Here is a 26,187-nt window from a genome sequence, read left to right as displayed (position 1 = left end):
TAACCAACTCCCTGAGTTACATAGTATAAAATATATTTTAGGCATATCGTTTCTGATTCTGACCACAAGTCCACCATCGCATTTTTTATTTGCTTATAAGTTATAACCAATTTCATTCTCAAAAGACAAATCTAACCAAATTTCTTATTAACACACCCAATAATATTAAGTGCTAAAACATTTAGCCTTCAAAACTCGCCTCGCCTCAAATAACAGAACCTAAAAAAATTCGATAGCTAAAAATAGTTCGAAATGTATCTAGCGGAACCCTAAAAAGAGATACATTAGTAGAATTCTATTTGTATTATTTGTAGATAGATTATCGAAATTAAAAGCAGAGGCATGGTGTTAATTAAAAAATAAGGGATAGCCGCCATTAGCTGAGGTGTCAATGTATTCGGTATAATGAATCGTGTATCGATTCAAGAGTAATCGGTTCGCTAGGGCTGTGCTACATCGTTTTTATTTAAATTGACATACATAATATATATTTATTTAAGTTTTACACAGTTTTGTTTTATGTTGTAGCAAGTGTTTTCAATTATAATGTGAAAATAAAGCATTAAAAACAACAGACACTCCTTTAAAAGTTGTTAAATAATGCAAATTTTGTGTTTTATTAATTTTATTAAAGACGTAGGTAGATAGAAAAACATTACCTTCACTTGAAAATGCACATCTTGGAAATTAAGCAGACATTGAACTGACATAAAAGATCTCTACAATATGGCACATTTTCTTAAACACATAATAATAAAATGATGCTCACTTGGCCTAGGCCCGTGAACACCATTAACCCCGGCGACAATTGGAGCCGAGATCTTTAAACAAAAATAATTTATAAATTAATATTTTAAAAGTGGTGGCAGCCCTACGTCTAGACAATCTCACACTAACACAAGTATAGGAGTGCATCGGAGCGAGAGTGATGACGCGGCATTACTTTTGCAATCAGTTATAACTAGCTGTGCCCCGCGGTTTTACCCGCATTGATCCGCTCCTATTGGTCTTACCGTGATGATATAATATAGCTTATAGCCCTCCTCGGTAAATAGGCTATCTAACACTATAGAATTATTAGAAACTCATTGGCCAATAATAAAAAAGTTACATAATTTGACAGAATCGAATTTTGATCCATTCGATATAAAAAAAAACACATCAGGCCATAGACACGTGTCGTTAATAAAAGAAAAAAACGTACGCGTGACCGCGAATTGTTGTAAATTGATGATAATTTGCATGTTCTATTGTACTGCGTTACTATGGGATTGATCATTGGTTAGCTAGCTAACTGTACTTACATATTATAGTACTAGCTTACCGCCCGCGGCTTCGCCCGCTTTGTCTAAAACCAAATAAATTATATACTAAAACCTTCCTCTTGAATCACTCGTTCTATTAAAAAAAACCGCATCAAAATCGTTGCGTAGTTTTAAAGATTTAAGCATACATAGGGACATAGGGACAGAGAAAGCGACTTTGTTTTATACTATGTAGTGATTTAGGTTTGATTACTGTACTGTAATGATACTTAACTCCAATTGGAATTTGATAATATTATCGACATTCCAGGTTCAATATAAATAAGTAGGATCTGTATTATTATTTTTAAATGGATGAAAAAAAAATCAGATACCTAACAAGAAATGCAGAGTGCATAATGGCACTCAGGAATAAGTTTGTTAAAAAAAGGAAATCTGTTAAGTTTAAAGTTTATCGAATACCCTCAAGTTTTTATTTATAGGTAACTAGCTTTCCGCCCGCGGCTTCGCCCGCGTTTTCAGAGAAAAATCCGTTCCCGTAGGATTTCCGGGATAAAACCTATCCTATGTCCTTTCTCGGGTATCAAAATATATCTATACCAAATTTCATGCAAATTGGTTCAGTAGTTCAGGCGTGATTGAGTAACAGACAGACAGACAGACAGAGTTACTTTCGCATTTATAATATTAGTATGGATGCATATTTTGAGTTTATACATTACAAAAAAATTGTGTACAAAATATTATTATCTCTTTATAGTGTGCGAAATGTCGGGATAATAATCTATACTAAATATTATAAAGCTGAAGAGTTTGTTTGTTTGTTCTTTTGACCGTGCTAATCTCAGGAACTACTGGTCCGATTTGAAAAATTCTTTCGTTGTTAGATAGCCCATTTATCGAGGAAGGCTATGTATCATCATGCTAGGACCAACAGGAGCGGAGCCAAGCGGGTGAAACCGCGGGGCGCAGCTATAGTAATGAATAAATCGCGTTTAAAATTCGTACTTGTTAACAAAATTCAAATGACCGGTCAACAACACTCTATCCTCTATTCTATATAGTCTATGCCCTATGGTATTTAACTATTTTGGCGGGAATCCATTTTGGAAGTTTGACGTTTCGGCGGCAGCGGACACCGCAATGGCGGGCTAATCTTGTTGGCCAGCTTGCGAAACTTTCAATTGTAGATAAACATAGATATAAAATGTATTTTTGTTTATTTATATCTATTTATTACTAGCTGTCCCGGCAAAAGTTGTTCTGCCTTACTCTTATCACTTTGGGGTATGAAATATACAGGGTGTCCCACTGTTGGTATACTAAGCTCAAGGGAGGTTATAGTTTTGCATACGCTGAGTTCGTAAATTCCAGACGAATTTTTTTTTTCAAATAGATGAATTCTTAAAACTCTATGTGTACACCCATAACAAGAAACCCGCCCAACTTTGCCACCAGCACGTGAGCTATCGTTTTAGATTATATTTCATAGACAAAATGCTCACATTAGAGAAGCGGTATATGCCGGCTGCGCGAAGCTAGAGATTTTGACGTAGGTAATTTTGTTGTTTAAGTATTTTTTACGTGATCAGTGTATGCAAAACTACAAGTCCCATCGCGCTTAGTATACCAATAGTGGCACACCCTTTTTTTTTTTTTTTTTTTTATAGTGGGGAAATCTTCTTAGATACCCCCGGCTCCCGGGGATGGAGCCGTGGTTATGTCGGATTTCTACCGACTAAAACCCCACTCTGTTCCATCGCGCTGCTTTGGACGGAACTGCGGGAACGGTTACGACTCTACCGCGTGTCCCGCCCAGCAGATGCCCGTTTCCAGGCCCACCACTAGAACCCCCTTCGCTGGTGGCTGCTGGAACGAAGGCTTACGCCACCAACGCGCAGACAATGGATCTTTCCCCGCTCCATCATCCGCGTTCCCCCGAACCCCCGACCCCAACACCGTCCGGCCGGAGGGTGCACGCCGGAAGGTCCTCCGATGTGTGAAATACACGTCGGGAGACCCTCCGGCGCACTTTTATAGAGATTACCTCGCAGCCCCCACCTCACCAGAGGTGGCGGCCCTCGGTCCGGCCCCACGGACCGGATTACGAGTTGGCAGACGGCCGTATTACAGCGGCCGCCGCCCCACACCTCTGCAGGAGTCTCCGCGCGTCATCACAATGACGCGTCGGGATCCCGCCCTCCGCTGCACGGCGTGACTTGCTAAACCAGCTAGCCCGCCGCGCCACGACCTCTGGCCGCCATCCACCGCCGCATAAAAGCCGGCTCCTCTGTGGCCCACAAATAGGACCTCTGCCGTCGGGTCAGTCAAGGCTTTCCAACCCCAACTGCCGTTCAGCGCCACCTTTGCCTAGCGGACACGGGGTCCGCCAAGCCACGACCTCTGGCCGCCATCCCACGCCGCACACAGCGGCCGCTGGGCCACACCTAGCCCTGGCCGTCGGGCCGGTTGAATCTCCCCGACTCTAAACCAGCCGTTCAGCCCCTCGCTGGTCCAATTTCGCTTCACTCAGAGGGCCATAACTCTGAGCTACTGAGCCCCTCCGCCGCGACAAGGCCTGGACCGTTGGGGGGATAGTGGCACACCCTGTAGATATCCGATTCTAGATCTACGGGCACAAAAAATTTCATGAGAATCGCTCAAGAGAAGAGTATTGTATGAACATTGTGATTTGTGACAAGAGAATTTTATATTGTAAGTATAGAGATTTTTTGCTAAGTAATGCAAAATATTTCAGCCTATAACGTATAGTTTTAAATTATCTGTGCTATAAATAAGAAAAACTATAACTGACCAACACAAAAAGAAAAGACGTGTGGCACTCGGGGACTGCCGCAGTAAAGCTATTGCATGCTATGCCTTCAAGCCACACCTCCGTGCCCGTCGGAGTGGGGAGCGTGAGGTTTTTTCGTTACGGAATTTCTGGATTCGGTCCCCGCGCTTAAGGCCCGCGATAGAAGGCTATGCAATAGCTTAAAAGAATTCTAATGGAACCAGTAATTTCTGAGATTCGCATTGAAACAAGCATACAAAAAATCAGCTTTGTAATGTTATATTTGGTCTAAATTATATACGCTGATGAGAACAGATTTTTTTGTTTAACTAATTAAAAAGTTACTTTTTTCCTAAAATCTTTATTTTATAGCCTAGGAAACCCAAACGAAGTATGGACTAATTTCTAGTATTCTATAAATAAATTAAAAAAAAACCTCACAATTCGATGCTGACCCAAAACTTGACAGACAAAAGCTCGGATCATTCACCTGATAGAAAAACTAACAAAAAATAAAAATCGGGCATTGGTCGCCTAAAATGGCGCTTCTAAGACGAATTTGTTTTGAAGTAAAACTTCTTTAGGCGCGACTAGGGAGTAACTCAGATTTTTTTTCTGACGGAAGTAACGCTGTGTAGTTTCCGCCATTTAAAAATAATAATTCTGATTGGTTGTAAGTATATGTCATATACTACACGCTTCTTGACTTATACGCCAGCTAGTGGCAAATATCATAATCAATTAGGATTATTTATTTTCAAATTTTCAAACGGATCAATTGTGAATAGCAAAGTGAATGAAAAATTCAACAGTTTTAAAAACATTATTTTAAATTGCAAAATTTTTTGAAAATCTCTAAATATACTTGTTTATTTATTACTTTTAAAATAAGTAAACTAAAAAGAAATTTTCTGACAATTGCGACATTTTATAATATTCAATAACAAGGTTATATTGACATGTGCGTTTTACTTCAATCGCGCGTAAAGGTTACACGCACACACTTTTTTTTTTGTTTTTTTATTGATTTATTTTTGGTTAGGTGTTGATTTTTTTGTGTTAGTTTAGTTGAGAACCTAATTTCAAGCTTATTATCATTGTAGGATTCTTTATAAACTGCATTTGTAGTCGTATTGCATAGAAACAAATATTTAAAGTGATTAAGAAAATCTATATAAATTAAATATTAATTTACGTTACACCTATTTACGATCATATTTTTGTTTATTATATTGTATTTCATTTGAAATTGATTTTATTGCGAATTTGCGAGCCATTCTCAAGCCCTGCTTTTGATAGTAAATAATAAATATTTTTCGTTCAAAAATAGAACAAAGATTAATATACATTGACTTAACATTAACTGTTTACACATTATTTGGCAAGCGATTATAAACTACGACGATTTAATTTAATTAAAATTGATTTTTTGTTCGTATTGTCTATCTTGTAATACTTTAAGCATTCAGTAAATTCAGAAATTAAGATCGGTGGAGATTTTAAGACTTTATTGGATTAATATAATGTAATAGAAATAAACATCAACTTGACTGATTAGACGAATTTCCAAGTACATATTATTCATATTTTTTATCACAGATTAGATGTTCAGTTATTACTGCTTACTGTCGTTTAGAATTGTTAAGTCGGTAACCGTATTTAAACGTTCTATTCAACCCACTTCGGGAACCAATTCAAATGCCGAAATTAATAAAACACAATATTAAACGACGGCATTTTAGCGCTCCAACCGTAACTGTGTTAATTTTTTGCCGCCATGATTCACAGCTGTATCTCACTGTAACTAATATCAATTGGATACAGGTAAAAATATATTTATACGTGGTTTGTGCTAAAAATCATAGAAAAATATGTCATGCTGTCTTATGCTCGGGAACGGATGAACCGGTTTTGATGAATTTTGTGGTAAGGATAGATTGATGGCGAGAGATAAGGGATTTAATGAGAAGATTATAGACATTTGTTTTAAAATATATATCTTGATGTTCTTATTCCTACAATATTAACATACCTCTCTTTTAAAGGTGGTTAAAATGTGACGTCACGACTCTTTCAAAATACATGTAGGTGTTAAAACTTAAGAGTATTTGAGATGAAAAAACTTAAGACCATTGTACACATTTAAGTGATTTTTAAGTTGGAATAAGTGTACTCAGCATATACTAGTATTTTACCCCGGCCCTGCTTGCTTATTTGGTTATAAAAAAAAACATGCTTTAACTCATGAAATTATTATAATTGAAATAGATTATAATAATTCTGACCGCCTCCTCGGTACAGTGGTTGACGCGTGAGCGTAGAACCGAGGGGTCCTGGGTTCGATTCCCGGTGGAGACGAAAAAAAAAAATGTCTCGGTCTGGCAGGACACAGAAGGCTGATCACCTACTTGTCCCTAAAGAAAAATCGATCAGTGAAACAGATGTATGAATTCTGCATCTGCCCCCTACCCCACTACGGGGACACGGGACTTCACTTTATAATAATTCTTGTACATGAAATTATGTCACTGATCCTTGATAGGTGTACAAAGTTTGAATAAAGTATATTTGTCCGTTTAAAGTGGGTCAAAATCGAGTAAAGGAGTCGGTTACATACAAACATACAGGTGAAACTAATTCAAACTTAAACCTGTTTAAAATAATAATTCACCTATCCAAATCCTTTCGAATATACAATTAAATTAAACACATCAAAATCGGTCAAGCCGTTTCGGCACAGATTTTTAACAAACACACGTCAATTTAATATTGATTAGATGTATGAATGTACAAACATTTTTTATATACAGTTCAATTATGACCGTTAGTTTTTAATTGGCCTACATCAAGTACCTCAGAACTCCGAAGAGAGTGAAAGTATTAAAAACTAGCGGTCCGCCCCGGCTTCGCCCGTGGCACATGTTTACGTTATCTCTACATAAGAACCATCCTCGTACTTCAAGGAATATAATAAAAAAAGAATTATCGAAATCGGTTCAGCCGTTCTCAAGTTGTGCGCTTACCAACACATTTTGCGATTCATTTTTATATATAAGAAGACTAGCGGTCCGCCCCGGCTTCGCCCGTGGTACATAATATTTACGTTTTCTCTACATAAGAACCATCCTCGTACTTCAAGGAATATAATAAAAAAAGAATTATCGAAACCGGTTCAGCCGTTCTCGAGTTATGCGCTTACCAACACATTTTGCGATTCATTTTTATATACATATATATATATACGTTTAACGATGTCGACTTTAAAGTGTTGTCATTGTAATATTGTGATTGACGAAATGCTTGCATTTATACAAAATAAGCTGTCCATAATGAGTGAGGACGGTTTAGTGCGAATTTGTTTGTCCGCATTTACGCGAGATCAAGTCGATACGTCCTGGACTTTATTATCACAATCAATTCCAGTGGAACATAAACCAAAAACGACTCGAAAAGGACAAGGAAAAGAAAATCGAATTCTTAACGATATAATTAATCTACTCAAGACCGTTGAGCCTGATGTCATTCCTGTGTTCGTGGCCAGGGACTTGGAAAAATTACCGCCCGTGACATTTGATCATGTTGATGTGACGAAATTACTTAAAGATATAACGTTAATGCAGTCGGAAATAAAAAACATTAAGTCTTCTTATGTAACGCTGGAGAAATTTCAACATATGGAAAATGAGATAAAAAGAGATAGAATTTCATCGCCTCCTACGAATAATATCAACTCTAAAAGGGGTGCAGGCTGTTCATATGGCTCCCCAATTACCCCAACTACAATAACCAAGGAATATTCCATGCATAAAAGTAATGAAAAAACGTTTTCTACGAGCATGTTATATAAAGAGGGTACATTAAAATTGACGCCACGGAAAAATAACGGCTCGCGGCTGCGTCAAAACGAGAGGTATGAGCGGTCGCCGTCTTCTCACTCCCTCGCAATGACGTCACATGAGCGACATGAAGTTTCTATTAAACAACCAATGAGAAGTCCGAACAAATCTGACATGACAAATGTCAATAACATTGAACGAAATGAAGGCTGGATAACGGTACAAAGGCGTAAACAATACAAGAAGAAACAATTATCAGGAAGGATTGGCACAGCAGATATACTTAATACGTTTAAAGCAGCGGAAAGAAAAATACCTATATTTATAACGAATGTGCATAAGGATACTTTAGAGGCCGATATATGTGAATATATTTATAAAAATACTAAAGAAAGTGTTGAATTGGAAAAAATTGACATTAAAAAATCGAGTGAATATTGTGCTTACAAATTTTTTGTATGCAGTCTAAAGAAACATTTATTTTTAGACGAAAAGCTATGGCCTAAAGGTATAATATTCAGGGAGTTTATACACTTTAAATATAAACGTCCTGAGCTTCGCTCCAACGGCAAGTCACATATAAACAATGTGTAATAAGAATAATGCTATGTGTAAATTTGTAAGCTTCAACTGTAAAAGTATAAAACGCTCGATCGATGGAATTCGCAAACTATGCGAATCAGCTGACGTTATTGCGCTTCAGGAAACATGGTTGCTGCCACATGACATATCATTCCTTAATAATGTACATAGCGATTTTCAATATACCGGGACTTCGGCGGTGGACACATCGGCGAGTATACTACAAGGGCGACCCTATGGCGGGGTCGCTTTGCTGTGGAGGCGTGATATGTTCCCCGTTGTGAAAGTGGTTCAGTGTCACAATCCGCGAATATGTGCAGTGCGTTTAGAAGTGAATAGAAAGCATATATTAGTGATAAGTGTTTATATGCCTACAGACTGCGTTATAAACCTTACGGAGTTTACGGACTGTCTCGCATCGGTGAGTTGTATAATAGACAATGAAAATACTGAATATGTTTATTTGTTAGGGGACTATAATGCCCATCCAAATGAATTGTTTTATAAAGAATTGATTGATTTTTGCAATGAACAAAAATGGCATTGTATTGACATTGAATTATTAGGATTAAATTCTGGTTCCTTTACTTTTATTAGTGATAGCCATGGTAGTAAGAGATGGCTAGACCATTGCTTGGTGACACAAGCAACTAAGCTTACAATAAGACATTGTTATATACAGTATGATAGTTTCTGGTCTGATCACTTTCCTTTGATTCTTGAATGTGACTTGGGGTCTGTAAATGTGAAGATATCAAGGACATTTCTTCCTTTTAATAAAATTGTATGGGGGGAACGGAATACTGAACAAATAAAAATGTATAGCAAAAATTGTAATGATAAATTGAAATTGTTATCTTTTCCTGATGTATTAAATTTGTGTTGTAATAAGCATTGTAATGACATGGAACATAGAAAATTATTAGATAATATGTATAACAAAATTATATCAATATTATGTGACTCCGCTATTAGTAGTAGTGGTGACCATAGGCATACCTGTAGGAGAAAAAGAGTTGTGGGGTGGAACCGACATGTGGCTCCAGCATATAGGAAGGCTAGGTCTGCCTTACAAATCTGGTTAGACATGGGTCAACCACAATTTGGTAGAATATATGATGAAATGCGTGAAACCAAACGCATATTTAAATCACGTTTAAGATGGTGTCAAAATAATGAAGAAAAAATCAAAATGGATATTTTAGCAACACATAATACTAACAAAGATTTTCATAGTTTTTGGAAGGCAACAAATAAGTTAAGTGCAAAGCCAAGCCTTCCTGCTTCTATTGAAGGTTGTAGTGATCCGCATGAAATTGCCCATATCTTTAAATGTCATTTTTCTGTAAAACCTTTGCAAGTGGCTTCATGTGAAGAGGTGCCGGATGCTGAGACCTCCGATGATATTACTATTCGGTTCACTGATAAAGATATTCAAAATAGAATAAACTGCATAACTCGAGGGAAATCACCTGGTCATGATGGTCTCAGCATCGAGCATCTGCGCTATGCTGGACCCCACATGTCGCGTGTACTTGCTTTACTGTTCAATTTATGTATCAGTCATTCTTACCTGCCTTATGACATGATGAAGACAGTAGTTGTACCAATTGTAAAAAATAAAACCGGCGATCTCACAGACAAGGGTAATTACCGACCCATTTCACTGGCTACGGTGATTGCCAAGGTCTTTGATGGGATGCTTGAACCGCTTTTAAAAACCTCTATAAATCTACATGATAACCAGTTCGGTTTTCGAGCCGGACTAGGCACTGAAAATGCTGTCCTGTGCTTAAAACATGTCATCAGGTACTATACATCAAAGCAAACCCCAATCTATGCCTGCTTTCTGGACCTGTCCAAGGCATTTGACCGGGTGTCATATGAGGTCTTATGGAGGAAGCTTAGAGATTACCGCTTGTCTCCTGAATTGATCAGGATTCTACAGTTTTGGTATGGTAACCAGGCCAATACAGTTCGTTGGGCTGGTGTTCATTCGGACACATTTAAACTTGAATGTGGGGTAAGACAAGGAGGGTTGACTTCTCCGACACTCTTTAACTTGTACATTAATGCACTTATTGTTGAACTTAGCAACACTCATATTGGGTGTCATATTGATGACACTTGTGTCAATAATATTAGCTATGCAGATGACATGGTCTTATTGAGCGCGTCAGCATGTGGGCTCCGTAAGTTGATTACTATATGTGAAAGGTATGCCGATGGTCATGGCTTGCTCTATAACGCATGTAAAAGTGAGGTTATGGTTTTCGAGGCAGGCCGGAAATCACCCCGGTCAATGCCTCCAATCACCCTGAATGGGCTTGTTTTAAAAAGAGTCAATGAATATAAATATCTTGGCCATATACTGACATCCGACTTGAAGGATAATGCTGACATAGAGAGGGAGCGTAGAGCGTTGTCGGTCCGTGCGAACATGGTGGCCAGGAGGTTTGCTCGTTGTTCCACTGAAGTGAAATTAACACTATTCAGAGCATATTGCTCTAATTTCTACACGTGCAGCCTCTGGTATAACTATGGTCGTCGGGCATACAATGCTCTGCGTATTCAATATAACAACGCATTCAGAGCACTGATGGGGCTGCCTCGCCACTGTAGCGCATCAGGGATGTTTGCTGAAGCTCGGGTAGATTGCTTTTATAGTATAATACGGAAGAGATGTACATCTCTGGTGCGCCGGGTGCGGGGCAGTACCAACACTGCTCTAAAAATGATCGCAGACAGATATGATTGTGTGTACTTGCACCATTGCGAGCAAGTACACACAACCTATATCAATAAAAATAAAATGACATTATATAAATGGTAAATTGTAAAATGATAATATTTAAATAATTAATGTAATGTACTAACATAGTAATTAAGAAATTACTAACAAATGGACCTATGATGTCTTATCAATAAATAAATTATTATTATTATATAAGAAGAAGAAGATATTGGTTGAATAGTTCTGTACTCATTATAAAGCTAATTATTTTCAACTAGCTGTGCCACGCGGTTGTACTCGCGTGGATCCGCTCCTGTTGGTCTTAGCGTGAATCGTGATGATATATTATAGCCACAGACATGTATCAAGATAGACTAAGCGAGTGTATGTACTTTCCGTGTCCAAACTAAGATTATGAAACTTACTTGACGCTGGCCTACACTCAGTCCGCGCTTGCAGTTCGCCAAGGAAAGACGTGAAGCTGAATAAAGTAAAATGCCGAATTACGCCGTTATAAACTGTAGAAACTCCACAGCTGTGAGTGGCCGAGTTAGCAGAGATGTTTCCTTCCACCGGTAAGTAATTTTCTAATCAGAATATGCACTATTTATTTTAAAATCAAATAAAGAATATCTGTGGAAAACGATCGTGACAAACACGGATACCAAATCATACGAAATGATTCGGAATACATTGCGGCTTTTACTTGGCACGGTAAAGATCGAGTCGTATGATAACAAGCAATGAATAGCGTCTTCTCATTTTTCTGTTCTCATTTTTCTGTCCAATTTTGTGGTTAGTGATGTTCATTTGATGCAACAGTTCTCGATTCTAATCGATTTTATAATCGAACAGAAACATGATAATTTGAAGGAGCAATTTTTCAGAAAAAAAGGCATAGATTTTTTTTGTCAAAACTCCTTATTGCTTAGACTATGTTTGTTTTTTCAGTTTTCCAAGTAACCCGAACATAAAAGAAAAATGGATTGATGCAACGGGACATAAAGATTGATTGATTGACAGTTTCATTACTTTCTTTCGATGGCCAGCTCTCTAGTACGTAGTACACGGTAACTCATATGTAAGAAAAAGCTAAAACACATTAGTTTACTTGTTAGAATATTAAAAGGTTTATAAATTTATTTTATCATTCCTCTGTCTATGGTAATTATCATTTTTCTGTCTTGAATCGATTTAGTAATCGATTACGATTCATTTATTTAATTACCTCTTAGACATAGATCTAGTTTGATCTGATTTCTTTCGATTTACTTCGATGGGATAGGACGATACTAGAATCGCCGCGCGAGTGGCGTCCTAATCGATTTAGCGTCAAATGAAATTACCATCACTAAAAAGCGCTCGTGACGTCATAACGCGTCAAGGTCAGTACAAAAAATATGACACGCTTGGTTTTCATACAGATCGCGGTACTTGCGTAGTCTATCTATGTCTGTGATTATAGCCTACTAGCACAGTATTACCATTATTTCCTAGGAAATAATGGTAATACTGTGCTACTAGATTTCCGCCCGCGGCTTCGCCCGTGTTTTCAAAGAAAAACCCGCATAGTTCCCGTTCCCGTGGAATTTCCGGGATAAAACCTATCCTATGTGTTAATCCAAGTTACCCTCTATATGTGTGCTAAATTTCGGCGGGTTTTCCTTTGAAAACGCGGGCGAAGACGCGGGCGAAAAGCTAGTTAGATATATTTTTATTATGTTACTTTTAACTCGTTCTTAATACTCCGCGGGTTTCTAATATATAATTTAAATTATAGAAACAGTCTAGGACCTAGGTAATAATACATTGTCTAGGTACTGCATTAGTGCTTTTACCGCTGGGAACTCGAAATCTCAACGCAGACGGACCCCAAAGCGATTGTGGTAGCATTGCTTATTGAGGACTCTCTCTAACACTTAGACTTTTAACGGATTTAAAACGCGGTTTATTTATACTTGTTTAATTCGTGTAATACATATATATTTGTAAGATTTATAAGTATTTTAAACGAGGTTAATTACAGTTATTTTATGGGAGTTTTTTAAAAGCTTCTTGTTTTTATATATCATTCATTTTTTTATATTTTTAACGCTGTTTATTTATAGTCCTTCTTAAATAATATAGAATTAAGAACCATTCGCTAATCGCTATATTATGGTGATAAGACTGCAAATTGTTTTATCTTAATACTTAATTAGGTTATGTTTCATTGTAACGTTTTAGAGAAAAGAAGTATAAACTAATAAGGTATGGCAAGACTGTTTAATATATGACATACTAGAGGTCCGCCCCGGCTTCGCCCGTGGTACATATTTACGTTTTCTCTACGTAAGAAACATCCTCGTACTTCAAGGAATATAATAAAAAAGAATTAACGAAATCGGTTCAGCCATTCTCAAGTTATGCGCTTACCAACACATTTTGGGATTCATTTTATATTATAGTTTCTATATCCATACTAATATTATATGTATTATAAATGCGAAAGTAACTCTGTCTGTCTGTCTGTTACTCAATCACGCCTAAACTACTGAACCAATTTGCATGAAATTTGGTATGGAGATATTTTGATACCCGAGAAAGGACATAGGCTACCTTTTATTTCGCAATAATATGTACCACGGGCGAAGCCGGGGCGGACCTCTAGTATTTTAATAAAACAGATTTATTGGAGTAAATTATCTTTTTAAAAAATAGTGTAAGGTAAATCAACTATGAGTTACTCAAGTTTTTAACCCCATATTTTCTCGTTGTTATTTGTTGTTTCAATGTAACATATAGAAAATAAGAAATTAGATTTTCAACAAATTACCACGTTTTAATATAAAAAATGAATAACCTTGGCCTTGCCTAGCGACTGAATGTTAGATTCTTATTTCTTCACAATACTGTAATTACTTACTTCTTAACCAAGATTTTCATTTAATACTGATATTTCTTTATTAAATTAAAAAAAATATCTATTCATTTTAACGTTTAATTCAATTCTAATTAATGTAATTATTATACACATATACTTCACAAAATACAACGTATCGATAAGCGTCTGCGTCATACATTTTAAGTTTACGCGTGTCATCACTAGATGTCGTTGAGCACTTTTTAGATCGCGCTATCGAAGTGTTTTTCTCGATACGTATATAGAATTTTGTGTTTGTATGCGGCAAATCGGTTCAGTAGTTTTTGAGTATTTTTGAATACACTGTCCTAGTTCTTGTGACTATGATAGTGTAATATAATAAGTGTTAAGCTATTATATAATATATAGTTGAGTTGATTGTTAAATTATTATTAATTTATTAATTAATGTATTCTATATTCTATATTATTCTATTCTATTAACAACTAGCGAGTAGCGGTCCGCCCCGGCTTCGCCCGTGGTACATGTTTACGTTTTCTCTACATAAGAACCATCCTCGTACTTCAAGGAATATAATAAAAAAAGAATTATCGAAATCGGTTCAGCCGTTCTCGAGTTATGCGCTTACAAACACATTTTGCGATTCATTTTTATATATAAGATTAATAAAACATATACATGCATATTGTATACTAGTATAGCCTGTATAGGTAATTGTGATCTTATATAGTTGAGTTGATTGTTATATTATTAATTTATTCTATATTCTATTCTATTAATAATTAATAAAACATTCATGCATATTGTATACTTGTATAGCCTGTATAGGTAATTGTGATCTTTGTTGATTTCACGATTAATATGAATTATGTTGAAATATATTATATTATGTATTATGTATGTATGTAATTTATATAATAATTCTTAGCATTCTTGTGACTATAATAGTGTAATATAACAAGTGTAAAGCTATAATAATATAGTTGATTATTAATTATTAATTTTAACTAATAATCATTAATAAAACATTCATGCATATTGTATACTTGTATAGCCTGTATAGGTAATTGTTTTGTTGATTTCACGATTAATATGAATTATGTTGAAATATATTATATTATGTATGTATGTAATTTATATAATAATTCTTAGCATCATAATATCATGTAATTATTTTTATATTATCCGTTATTATTTAGATTTGAAATTATTATACATACGAATTATATAGCTGTTTCCAATTGTGTATAAAACATATTCGTATAGTTCTTGAATTAAAGAAATTGATATAATACATACTTACTGTACTCTTCATGTTTCGATTTGATTTTATTGATATATTTTAACTGTACTGATTTTAATGAGAATTACAATAATCAATAAGTCATTGTATGATATTATACTACAGTTTACAAGCTAATTAAAATAGTCATAAAAATATTTAGCGGCTTCTTCTGTGGTACATATTTACGTTTTCTACATAAGAACCATCCTCGTACTTCAAGGAATATAATAAAATAATTATCGAAATCAGTCCACCCGTTCACGCGTGAACGTGATGCCGTGACCAAGGAAAACGGGTTTCATTTTTAGGTATATTATATAGATTTCTCCTACAAAACTAAATTTCGTCTTTTCCATTCGTTTTAACGTAATCGATTGACAAACACACACACACAAAGTGTACCAAATCAAAAATAATTAATTTTTATTAATTGTTACATTAAATCTAATGTCACTATACCATTTGTGCACAGATAATAAAATAATGGCTACCCCATGACAGATTATATAACAAATAATGTTATTTAGACATCAAAGACTGGGGGAGAATCGAGAGATAGTTATTTTAACCGACTACAAAAATGAGGATGGCAATTATGTTTTATGTTGCCTTTTGCTTTGAATTATGGATAACTACTCTGTTATTTTGAATAATTATTAATTACGAATCTCGTCTCAGTTAAAATCTATTGTTTTGAAATTTAAATTTATTTTTAATTTTTAGTGATGTCGCCTAAATTTATCCAAAAAAAAGGTATTCAATTGTTTTAATTATATCAATAGATATGTAATAAAATACACTATTTGCTTTTAGGTATTCAATGCATTATCATAGATGACAAATAAATAAATGTACTTAAAAAAAAGGATTCGCAAAATAAACTTTGGGAAAGTGAGAAAGCAAATTTTTTTTCTACCAGAAATAGTTTCCCTCTCCCTTTAGAATAAAACCAACTAACCAAACAGGGTCCGACCACTTAATATTCACACCTAATTAAATCATACTTTATTTCTTATTTATCAAACACTGGGGTTGAGTCGTATAGCCAATAAATTCCTTAGGGATGGGTTAATGGCAGTGATGAAAATATGATGCACTCTCGCATAATAGGATTATCAATACTACGGAAACTATTACTACTAATACACACATCAACAAAGTCTAGGGATATTTTTGTATTGTAAAATATTTTGTATTGTAAAATATCTAAAAATCTATGAAGAATTGTGTGATAGTGTAAATGGAAGAATTATAGTTTTCGTTTTGAGTTCTTTAAAAAAAATAAAAACATTTCATGATTTTTTTTTTATTTTCATTAAAAATTTTAATTTTTTCTCATCAAGGTGGAATCTTCTATGATGTTTATTTCTTGTTACAAATCTTTAAATTTTGACAAAAATTGCATAAATAATCAGAGTATTTACATTAATTTACCAACGTAACATTAATTTGACTGACCGGCTGGCTTGGTTGGTAGTGGCCCTGCCTTAGAGGTCGTGGGTTCGATTCCCACCCGGGGCAAATATTTGTGTGATGAACATAGATGTTTGCTCTGTGTCTGGGTGTTAATTATCTATATATACCTAAGTATTTATTTAAAAATTACATATGTATGTTTATCAGCCATCTGGTTTCCATAACACAATCGAAAGCTTATTTATTTATTCATTTATAACTCTTTATTGCACAAACTAAAATATGACAAAAATAACATTAATACATAAGAAAGGCATAGTTTGTACAAGAGGCGGCCTTATTGCTAAGCAGCAATCTCTACCACATAGCTTAGTATGGGATCAGATTGTGCCGTGTGTGAAAATTGTCCTGAAATATTTATTTATTTATTTATAAACGATATCGGTTGTCCTTACTTAAAATTGAACACCAATGCCTCATCACGGTATAAGGTCCTGTGTTCTTTGGAATTATTTGTAAAGTTGTTGATCGCGACGTAAATATAGCGACAGGATTGGTTCTTTAATAACTCATCCCTTGCAACGCATCCTCGTACATCTCTGGTGGAATCCCTAAACTCATAAAAATATTGTATTGTCACCGATCCTTGATAAGTGTACAAAAATTGAATTAAATCTTTCCGTTTAAAGTCAAAAACGAGTCTAAAGGTTGATATTACAGGTATCTAGTAATAAGCACGTGTTAAAAGGCAATACCTGTAACTTAATTAATAAGAGAGATTGAATTAAGTATAAAAGTTTAAAACCAAGGTCAATTGTTACAAGTTTCAATATAATTTTAAAAATTAATGATCATACATGATTTGGGCGTTCCTTAGTGATTATAGGCCTTTCTTTTGTTGAATAAATGTATCCGTTGTTACCTTAAAAAGTAATAAATAACATCATATTTGAAGAAACAATTTATTTCTTTAAATTTAATGTTAAACAATATAAGTTAATCGTGAAGAATATTGCTGTTTTTCTTTCGGATATTATAAATTAATATTTCTTGGTCATGATATCTGTAATGTTAACGTGCCTTCAAATTTAATTAAAATAACCAATATTTAACAGTTATTATGATTTTGTATGATTTAATAACCTCAGTGGTTTTTTAAGTCACAACTTACACTTATGTTTGTAAACCTTATTGTTTCTGATAATAAATATTAAAAAAAATGCAATAAAGGATTTCCAGCCTCGGAAATGTATAAATGCATAAAACATTATAAAAACAGTTATTGACACTATAAAATAATGAATTATTAAGTATTAATTGATCCTACAAATATTCTTTATATGATTTAAGAGTAATTAATATGTTATTTACATTTTAATTGATCAAACAAAAAGTCTATTTGATTTAAATAACGATTAATACCTAGGTACGTTATAGATATTTATATCCTAGGGAAGTAGTTGCGTGTGTTCATCTATTTTAATTCGTAATAATAAATTAAAATAACTATTACAATATGTAATTTGAATTCATTTTCTTTTTTGTTACAGTAACGGCCTGAAACTTCGACAGCTGACAGATGGCCGCCATCTTATCCAAATAATTTACACACCAAATGGCGCCATTCAAGATTGCGAATACATAACAGAAGGGAAATCTACCAGAAACTTCTTAAAAACATTAAGAAAAGAATTAAAACTAGCGTTAGACGAAGAAGCATTCAGAATAACGGAAAAAAGAAAAAACATTACAGAGGACGAAAGATTTTACCGCCATTTTGGCAATATGACGTTTCGACTTTTAACAGATGGCGAAATTTTGCCGCCAGAAGTCGCGTCATGGTTGGATTATGACAGATTAAAAATGGAATGCTTCGAACGTCACGAGGAGTTGAAATACATGATGGAAAGTAAAAATAAAGTGACAGCCACGTCTCTAGCGAGGTAACTATGACCACTAACTTCACATTTATCTGTATATTGCACTGACCTCTCGCACTCTACATTATCTGTGACTAAAACAATCTATGTTATCGCTTCATACGATCTGTGTACGGCCACCAGCTTTTATGTCAATCTATGTACATACACAATTCTCTACGCATTAGATTTACCATAGCCTATAAACTACAAAAAAAAATCAAACTGTCATTCTACTTTTAGGGCAATATATTTCCTTGCTTCTAGCATCGAGATTAACAAGATTCCAATATCTACCTAATAGAAATATCACGAACCGTTTATAGAAGACGGAAATGTAAGTCGAACAACTTTTTAATTGACAATTTCCAACTATAGATAAAAATTCTGACTGCTTGAAGAATCTATGGAATGCATAACGCATGCTCATGGGAAAATATAATCATTATCATTAAATCATCCATCACAATTAACACAAACCATTCGAAAATTCATGTCAAATCATTGTGTCATTTAGCCGCCATTTTAATCATAGACAACAATGACAGGTCGCGACGCTCGTTCAGAGAGAATTTCATAATGCCCGGTACGAAATGGTGTGGAGCCGGCCAGTTAGCTAAAACATATAACGAACTGGGCCAAGACAGGAACGAGGACAGATGCTGTAGGGCCCACGATAATTGCCGGGTCAGTATTGGCCCGTTTAGAAGAAGATTCGGTCTATTCAACTATAGGCCTTATACGATTTCACACTGCAAATGTGATAGGAGGTTAGTTTTTTTTTGTTTATCTGTGGTTTCGTTTTGGTGGGTTTTGGTTTGTGGTAATGTTGACGCTTGTCTATGCGCTTGGGCTATGGCAAGGGGCTATATACACTTTTAAATTAAATATTGGGACTACACATGTTTGTGGCTTTGTTTTATAGCGTCATTTCGTTTGGGACATATTTGATATTGTCTGATGACTTGATTGCAGAAAGGGCTTTCATTTTCATTCATGGTTTGTATAGCATACCTATACGACAATTTAAACTAACGATTAATTCGGGAAAATTTATCTGGCATAATACCAGTCATTTTCAAGTGGGATTATTCAGACGAATGACTTAGATCAGAATGAGGGAATCCAGATTCTAAGAATAATAATTTTAGGGCATTGAGTTACTATGTACTACGTACTAGAGAGGACATCGCTACTACACTATTTGTAACACGAGTTAGAGTCAATCGTCTCAAACCAATTTTTTTCTTACATTAAGTGAAGTCCCGTGTCCCCGTAGTGGGGTAAGGGGCAGATGCATTATTCATACATCTGTTTCACTGATCGATTTTCTTTAGGGACAAGTAGGTGATCAGCCTTCTGTGTCCTGCCAGACCGAGACATTTTTTTTTTCTTCGTCTCCACCGGGAATCGAACCCAGGACCCCTCGGTTCTACGCTCACGCGTCAACCACTGTACCAAGGAGGCGGTCAATTCGGTCGGTTGGTCGGTTTTCTTACATTGATTGGTTTTAATTGATAAGTTTATTCATATTTTTTTAATAAGATAAACAATATTTGTTTGTTACATTGATTGGTTTTAATTTATCTATACTAATATTTTAAAGAGGAAAGGTTTGTAAATATGTATGTATGTATGGTTTTCACGCATAAACTACTGGACCGATTTCAAAAATTCTTTCACCATTAGAAAGCTGCATCTTCACTGAGCAACATAGGCTAAGTTTTATCCAGGAAATCCCACGGGAACGGGAACTATGCGTGTTTTTCTTTGAAAACGCGGGCGAAGCCGCAGGCGGAAAGCTAGTAAGTAATAAGAGGCGGAATATCTACAAAGTGTATGACTCACTAGCGCGCCGCCGCGCCGCGCTTGTCGCACAGATTTTGTTCGTGGTGTCCTCTCTATACGTAGTAATAATACCTCAATGTTTTAGGTTTATAAAATACTAGCAATGCCCTGCGGTTTCACCCGCATAGATAGCGATATCGTTACAGTGAAAAGTCTACTATAGGTCGGACTATAGGTTTAATTTTTAATCACATGAAAATCACCTTTACCCCGTCCCGAACTACGGCCTTTTTTTTTGTTTTAGTGGGGAAATCTTTCATAGATACCCACGGCCTCCGGGGGAGGGGCCGTGGGTTATGTCGGATTCCTACCGAAAAAACCCCACTGTGTTCCGTCAAGACGCATATTGGTAGAATTCCTCCGTGACCCCCGCACTACGGCCTGCTCGAACAGTATACCTACTATTTTCTGTAGATTGACACTTTTAAAAATTCGTTATATCTTTTGAATGGAATATCCAATTCTTTTCATTTAAAAAGTATTTTGCTGGTATTGAAACAGTCTATAATAAAACATCATTTAATGGGATAAGGATTAATATATGTGTATGGATAACATGGTTTGATTACTGTCGGCACTTCTATTTACTTTGAAAACGTAAAAAAGTTGTTGTAGTAACATAACTACTGAAGATGGACATAATATGGTATCGCGGACTTTCTTGTAGATATTGATCCATTCTATAATACCGTAGAACATTTTTTTGTTCTATCTTCAATAGATTCCGCAGCGCACGCGATGACAGAAGTTTTATTGAGGATTTTTTTACACCTTGGGTTACATTATTGCATTTTTGGTAAGGATCTCTAATTTTTTTGAAAATGCAATATAGCCTATGTTGCTCAGTAAAGATGCAGCTTTCTAATGGTGAAAGAATTTTTGAAATCGGTCCAGTAGTTTATGCGTGAAAACCATACATACATACATACATACATACATACATACATACTTACAAACTTTTCCTCTTTATAATATTAGTATAGATAAAGTGTTGTAGATATCAGCGTAATTTTACGTGCTTTAGATTTGATTCTCGCCACAAGTTTCTGAGCGCAAAATATACGGGCACGGGGCAAGCCTATCGTTGTAAATAGTAAATACCATCATCATGTGATTGACTATCTACTGATGACCATAGTATATAATGTACACATAAATCATAATGTATGTCAACGAAAAAGTCTACTTTTGGACACTATTTTGAGGAGAGGTTTTATAGGGGAAGCGAAAATATGAAATACCTAAAAGCAGAAATAATACTATTATACAGAAATTTTCTTTCTTATGTCATTTATCAAATAATATAGCTTAATTTTCAAAATTGTTTAAGTAGTCTTTGAAGTGAAACTTCTTTAAGCGCGAGTAACATTTCAAGGTCACGTCATGGCAATACTGTCACGTCACGGAGTAAGGTGACGATTTTGGTATCTTCGAATCTTGCCAAAGAAGTTTCACTTCTGACACGTGTGCTCGGCTCACGCGCTCTTTTTTAACTTGGCTTCCAGTCTTTGCACCAAAAAGTCACAAATATACCCTTATTAATTTTCAAGTATAATATTAGTACGATACAAATTCTCACGAAGATAATTTTATATGCCATAAATTTAACTGCTACACTATCATTACAGGATGCGTAGTAAAGTAATAAAAACTAAATATATTACTTACAGTATTATCTATTTACAACCTTATCAGGAAGGCTTATACATCTTTTGATGGAATGAATAAATCTCTATAGATATAAATTTCGATTTCTCGTGATGCAATTAGCTAAGTAGGTATTTTAAGTTAAGTAAGTAGACGGTTCGACTAGAATATAATTGTATTACCTGTGTTTGAGATGACCTGGGATAAATAAAATATAGTATACCCTGATAAAAAAAAAATGTGTGCGTGTACTAGAGTACACACGTAAGAAGTGAAACTTCTTTATGTCCTTATTTTTCAAAAAATAATTTACTATATACAATATTAAAGAAAACGTTAGTCACACGCTCGTCGCTACCTACTTAAATATTTACACCGGCCGCTGCTGCAACTCGCTCGTTTCGCTCGCTCGGCTCGTGCGGTAGTTCAAAAGTTAACCTAAGATGCTCGTCGCTTCGCTCCTCGCTACCTATTTACATATTTACACCGGCTGCTGCTGCAACTCGCTCGCTTCGCTCGCTCGGCTCGTGCGGTAGTTCAAAAGTTAACCTAAGATGCTCGTCGCTTCGCTCCTCGCTACCTATTTGAATATTTACGCCGGCCACTGCCGTTTTCAGCTTATAAAGGATTTCGACTTAGGCGGATTTTGATTGGACAGAGAGTTTGAGGTTTATTCTTATAAATTTTGAATTCATAAAATTATAATTGAACACCTGACACCAATCAAGCAAACACGTGTTTACGTGAGTCATAGATTTATTATCGTATACTCCTAAAATGTTTTCTAAGAAACAATAGTGTACTTACATTGTCGGCACGTTCTTAAAGTCGGTAACTTATTTTTGTTCGAACAATAGAGGTAATAAATTCCTAATGATCAAGTTGTAAAGGTTGTAAAATAAAAAATATTCTATATTAAAACGTATATATAATATGTGCGTCATTAATTTCTGACTGTTTCGAAATTTGGTGCAAAATAAAAAAATTTGGAAAATCCAAAAGTGCACGCCTCATAATTTTTTTTTAATAAATATTTATTAATTATTATTTTTGTTTATTTAATAACAATTAAACCACATCGAATCAGACCCTGAAAAATGAAAGGGTTCTATTCCTGAGCATACTCAAGCGTAAGAGAAAAAAAAAGACTCGATTAGTAAAGTATTTCGGTCGCTATCGTGTTAACAAGAAAAAGGATCCGCACATACAGACACACGGACGTCCAAGACAGAACTTTTTTAAACTGTTTTTTAACTAGTTTAAATAACAAAAATGACATCAAAAATATCATGAACGTTAAAAATAGTGTTTTTTCTTAATATGTGTGTGTATGTATTATCTTACAAGTGCAATGTATGATACATAAAGATATTTTAAGTTTGAAAAATCAGATGTTTTGCGCGAAGTGACAGTAGTACCCACCTCAACGCTTCGCTTATGAGGCGTGCAATAGTGTGTAAATAAAATTTGTAAAAAATCAATAAAATAAAACAATTGAGTAAAGATCTATAGGCATATTATGTATGTATTTATACAAGATATGTATATTATATATTTATACAGGGAACTTCTCAACGTGTTATCTATGAAATTATACTTTTACTCAATTGTTTAATTTTATTTACACGCTGTTTTATTTTGCACCAAATCTCGAAATTAATGACGCACATAGTACATAATATATACATATTAAGACAGAGGTTAAGCTTAAATAACTTGAAAAATAAATAACATGATCACGCCCACGTGTTGGTGTTTTAAAAAATTCAATCAAAAACTGAGGTTAACTTTAAATACAATTTTAGAAAAATAAATACCACAATCAACATTCAAGTATTAGAAAAAATTGATACCATAATTCCACCCACGTGTTAGTGTATTCAAAAATACAATCAAAAAGTGAGGTTAATCATAAATAACTTAGAAAAATAAATACCATTATTACACCTAAGTATTAGAAAAATAGATTATATAATTACTTATTTACTTTTTTTAGAAATTCACTGGAATTAGAATTAAAACAAACCCTTTGATTTTGCTGATCACTTTAATATAACATGTATATAGTCACGAGTACGGCGTAACGCAAAAATGTCACGCGCGCGGCGTAACGGCAAAAATGTCTCACAAAATTTTTGTCCACCCCCGATAAAGAAGTTTCACTTCAATAATTTCTGAAACTCCGTAAAAATTTACCTTTGTAATGGTATACAAGATCGTAATAAAATTCTATGAATTATAATTAAGCGCAAATCGATCTCTTGTCTCTCCATTGTACGTACATCTCACGTGCAAACATACACTCGAAAATTATGGCGTATGCAGAAAGAAAACTGGAAACTTATAAGCGCTTACCGGCGCTTGTCAGCGCTGGTAACCCGCGCAGAAAAATATATATGAACACGCGCCGATAAGCGCTGAACGGTGCCGACAAGCTTCAACCCGCGCTGGTCAGCGCTAGGCGCTGCCATATAACATTTGTCTTGGTCTGCTTCAACCTGCTTCCTTTGTGTAGAATGAACCAGCTGCAGCGCTGACAAGCGCCGGTAAGCGCTTATAAGTTTCCAGCTTTCTTTCTGAATACGGCCTTTTAACCCACCTTTTAACAGTTCAAACTACATTCAAACACACATTAGATCTAGTTTTCTCAGTGAAGAAAAAAAACAAATTCAGCGCAAAAATTCTGCAGATTAAATTTGACAGATAAAAAATTCGCGCCATTTATTTGACAGCGTTTCAAATTAAGAACATGCACAGATAACACATGATCGTTGGTGGTCTGATAGAGGTCGGTGCAATTAAAAATTATAATATGTAAATACGTCCTAATGAGACAATTTGAATATTAAATTGGAAGATTTGTAAATATACTATTAATAAAAAAATATAAATATGACGTTGATCTAACGTTAATTATAAATAACAATTTCTAATCTTTAATTTTGTTATTTGTTAATGTACCTATCTACCTATAGAGTATTCTGGAATAAATTAATGATTTATATCAAAAAAACCAATATAGGTCAATCAAGGCGATAGGCTGTTGGCAGTTAATAAAACTGCCATAATACCAAACGTCTAGTTTTTCAGTAAAAAAAAAAAATTATAAAACTTGACAAAGGGCGTATTTACAATCACACCAAACGTCTCGACATTACATCAATTCTATTTATAACAACTAAGTATGTAAAACACAAAAACAGAAAAAAGCGAGACGCAATGGAGATCCTCCGGGTGCCAGGAACGAAGTGGTGTGGCAAGGGGTTCTCAGCGACCCACTATTCTCAACTCGGGGGTTACACACGAACGGATAGGTGTTGTAGGATCCACGATTTGAGGTGTCCCTTCTGGATCGGGGGGATGGAGAAAAAGTTTGGATTGTACAATTGGAGGATAAATACACTGATGCATTGTCGGTGTGATGAAAGGTTGGTTGTGATTCAATCTAGCTTAGATAGATTGAATATAACTACAGTGTTATATAATATTATGTAGTTAAGAATTTAATAAATTGGATGTAGTTTGGTGTCAATATGTAGTTATTTTTAAATTATTATTATGGACATTATACAAAATGTCCAATTCTTTCATTATGACGCTGACATTTTCAATTTGCTATATGTTTGCATGTGTGTATGTGTGTGTTTTAAGGTTTAGGTGGTGGTGGGTATAATTTTGTATTAATTAAAAAGTAAGTATGAATTTAGTGTTAAATATGTATGTAACATGTAGAGTGTAGACGTTTAGTTCGTGTATATGATGTTTAGTTTTAGTATTTAATATTGTTATTAACCTAGTAAAATTAGTATGTGTACGTGGAGGTAAGTTTTTGAAATGCTCATTATTTTAAATGGATTTTAAATTATAATTTTACTAGTTTTCCGCCCGCGGCTTCGCCCGCGTTTTCAAAGGAAAACCCGCATAGTTCCCGTTCCCGTGGGATTTCCGGGATAAAACCTATCCTATGTGTTAATCCAAGTTACCCTCTATATGTGTGC

The 26,187-nt window shown here is 34.9% G+C and overlaps 3 protein-coding genes across 5 annotated transcripts in view; 2 read left to right on the top strand and 1 right to left on the bottom strand.

Moving 5' to 3' along the window:
* The window catches only part of LOC149475962 (uncharacterized), a 77,361-nt gene that overhangs the window by 30,625 nt on the left and 20,549 nt on the right, over positions 1-26,187 (top strand). Inside the window, exons 3-5 of one of the 3 annotated variants that reach the window (XM_089713063.1) lie at positions 18,326-18,718; positions 19,243-19,464; positions 25,393-25,617. In XM_089713063.1, coding sequence (XP_089569189.1) covers positions 18,326-18,718; positions 19,243-19,464; positions 25,393-25,617 — 840 coding nt within the window. The remainder of the gene's footprint in view (positions 1-18,325; positions 18,719-19,242; positions 19,465-25,392; positions 25,618-26,187) is intronic. The other 2 variants (XM_089713061.1, XM_089713062.1) reach the window with 2 other exon arrangements.
* The window catches only part of Nse4 (SMC5-SMC6 complex kleisin component Non-SMC element 1), a 145,431-nt gene continuing 121,430 nt past the window's right edge, over positions 2,187-26,187 (bottom strand). Inside the window, exon 8 of the mRNA XM_089713082.1 lies at positions 2,187-2,240. The gene's annotated coding sequence lies outside the window, so the exon portion shown is untranslated. The remainder of the gene's footprint in view (positions 2,241-26,187) is intronic.
* LOC149475964 (uncharacterized) lies at positions 7,293-8,489 on the top strand. Its single transcript, XM_089712516.1, has one exon. The coding sequence runs from the start codon at positions 7,311-7,313 to the stop codon at positions 8,487-8,489; it is 1,179 nt and encodes a 392-aa protein (XP_089568642.1). The 5' UTR covers positions 7,293-7,310.

The sequence above is a fragment of the Colias philodice genome, chromosome 29 (assembly GCF_061535455.1).
Source record: "Colias philodice isolate Cphi_HAF_F1 chromosome 29, ilColPhil1 Martin Lab GWU primary, whole genome shotgun sequence".
In the NCBI taxonomy this organism is placed as follows: Eukaryota; Metazoa; Arthropoda; class Insecta; order Lepidoptera; family Pieridae; genus Colias; species Colias philodice.
This window is presented reverse-complemented; position numbering and strand designations above follow the sequence as displayed.

Excerpts from the sequence above, each read along its gene's own strand:
- LOC149475964 (XM_089712516.1), top strand. The coding sequence starts at position 7,311 with ATGTCGACTTTAAAGTGTTGTCATTGTAATATTGTGATTGACGAAATG.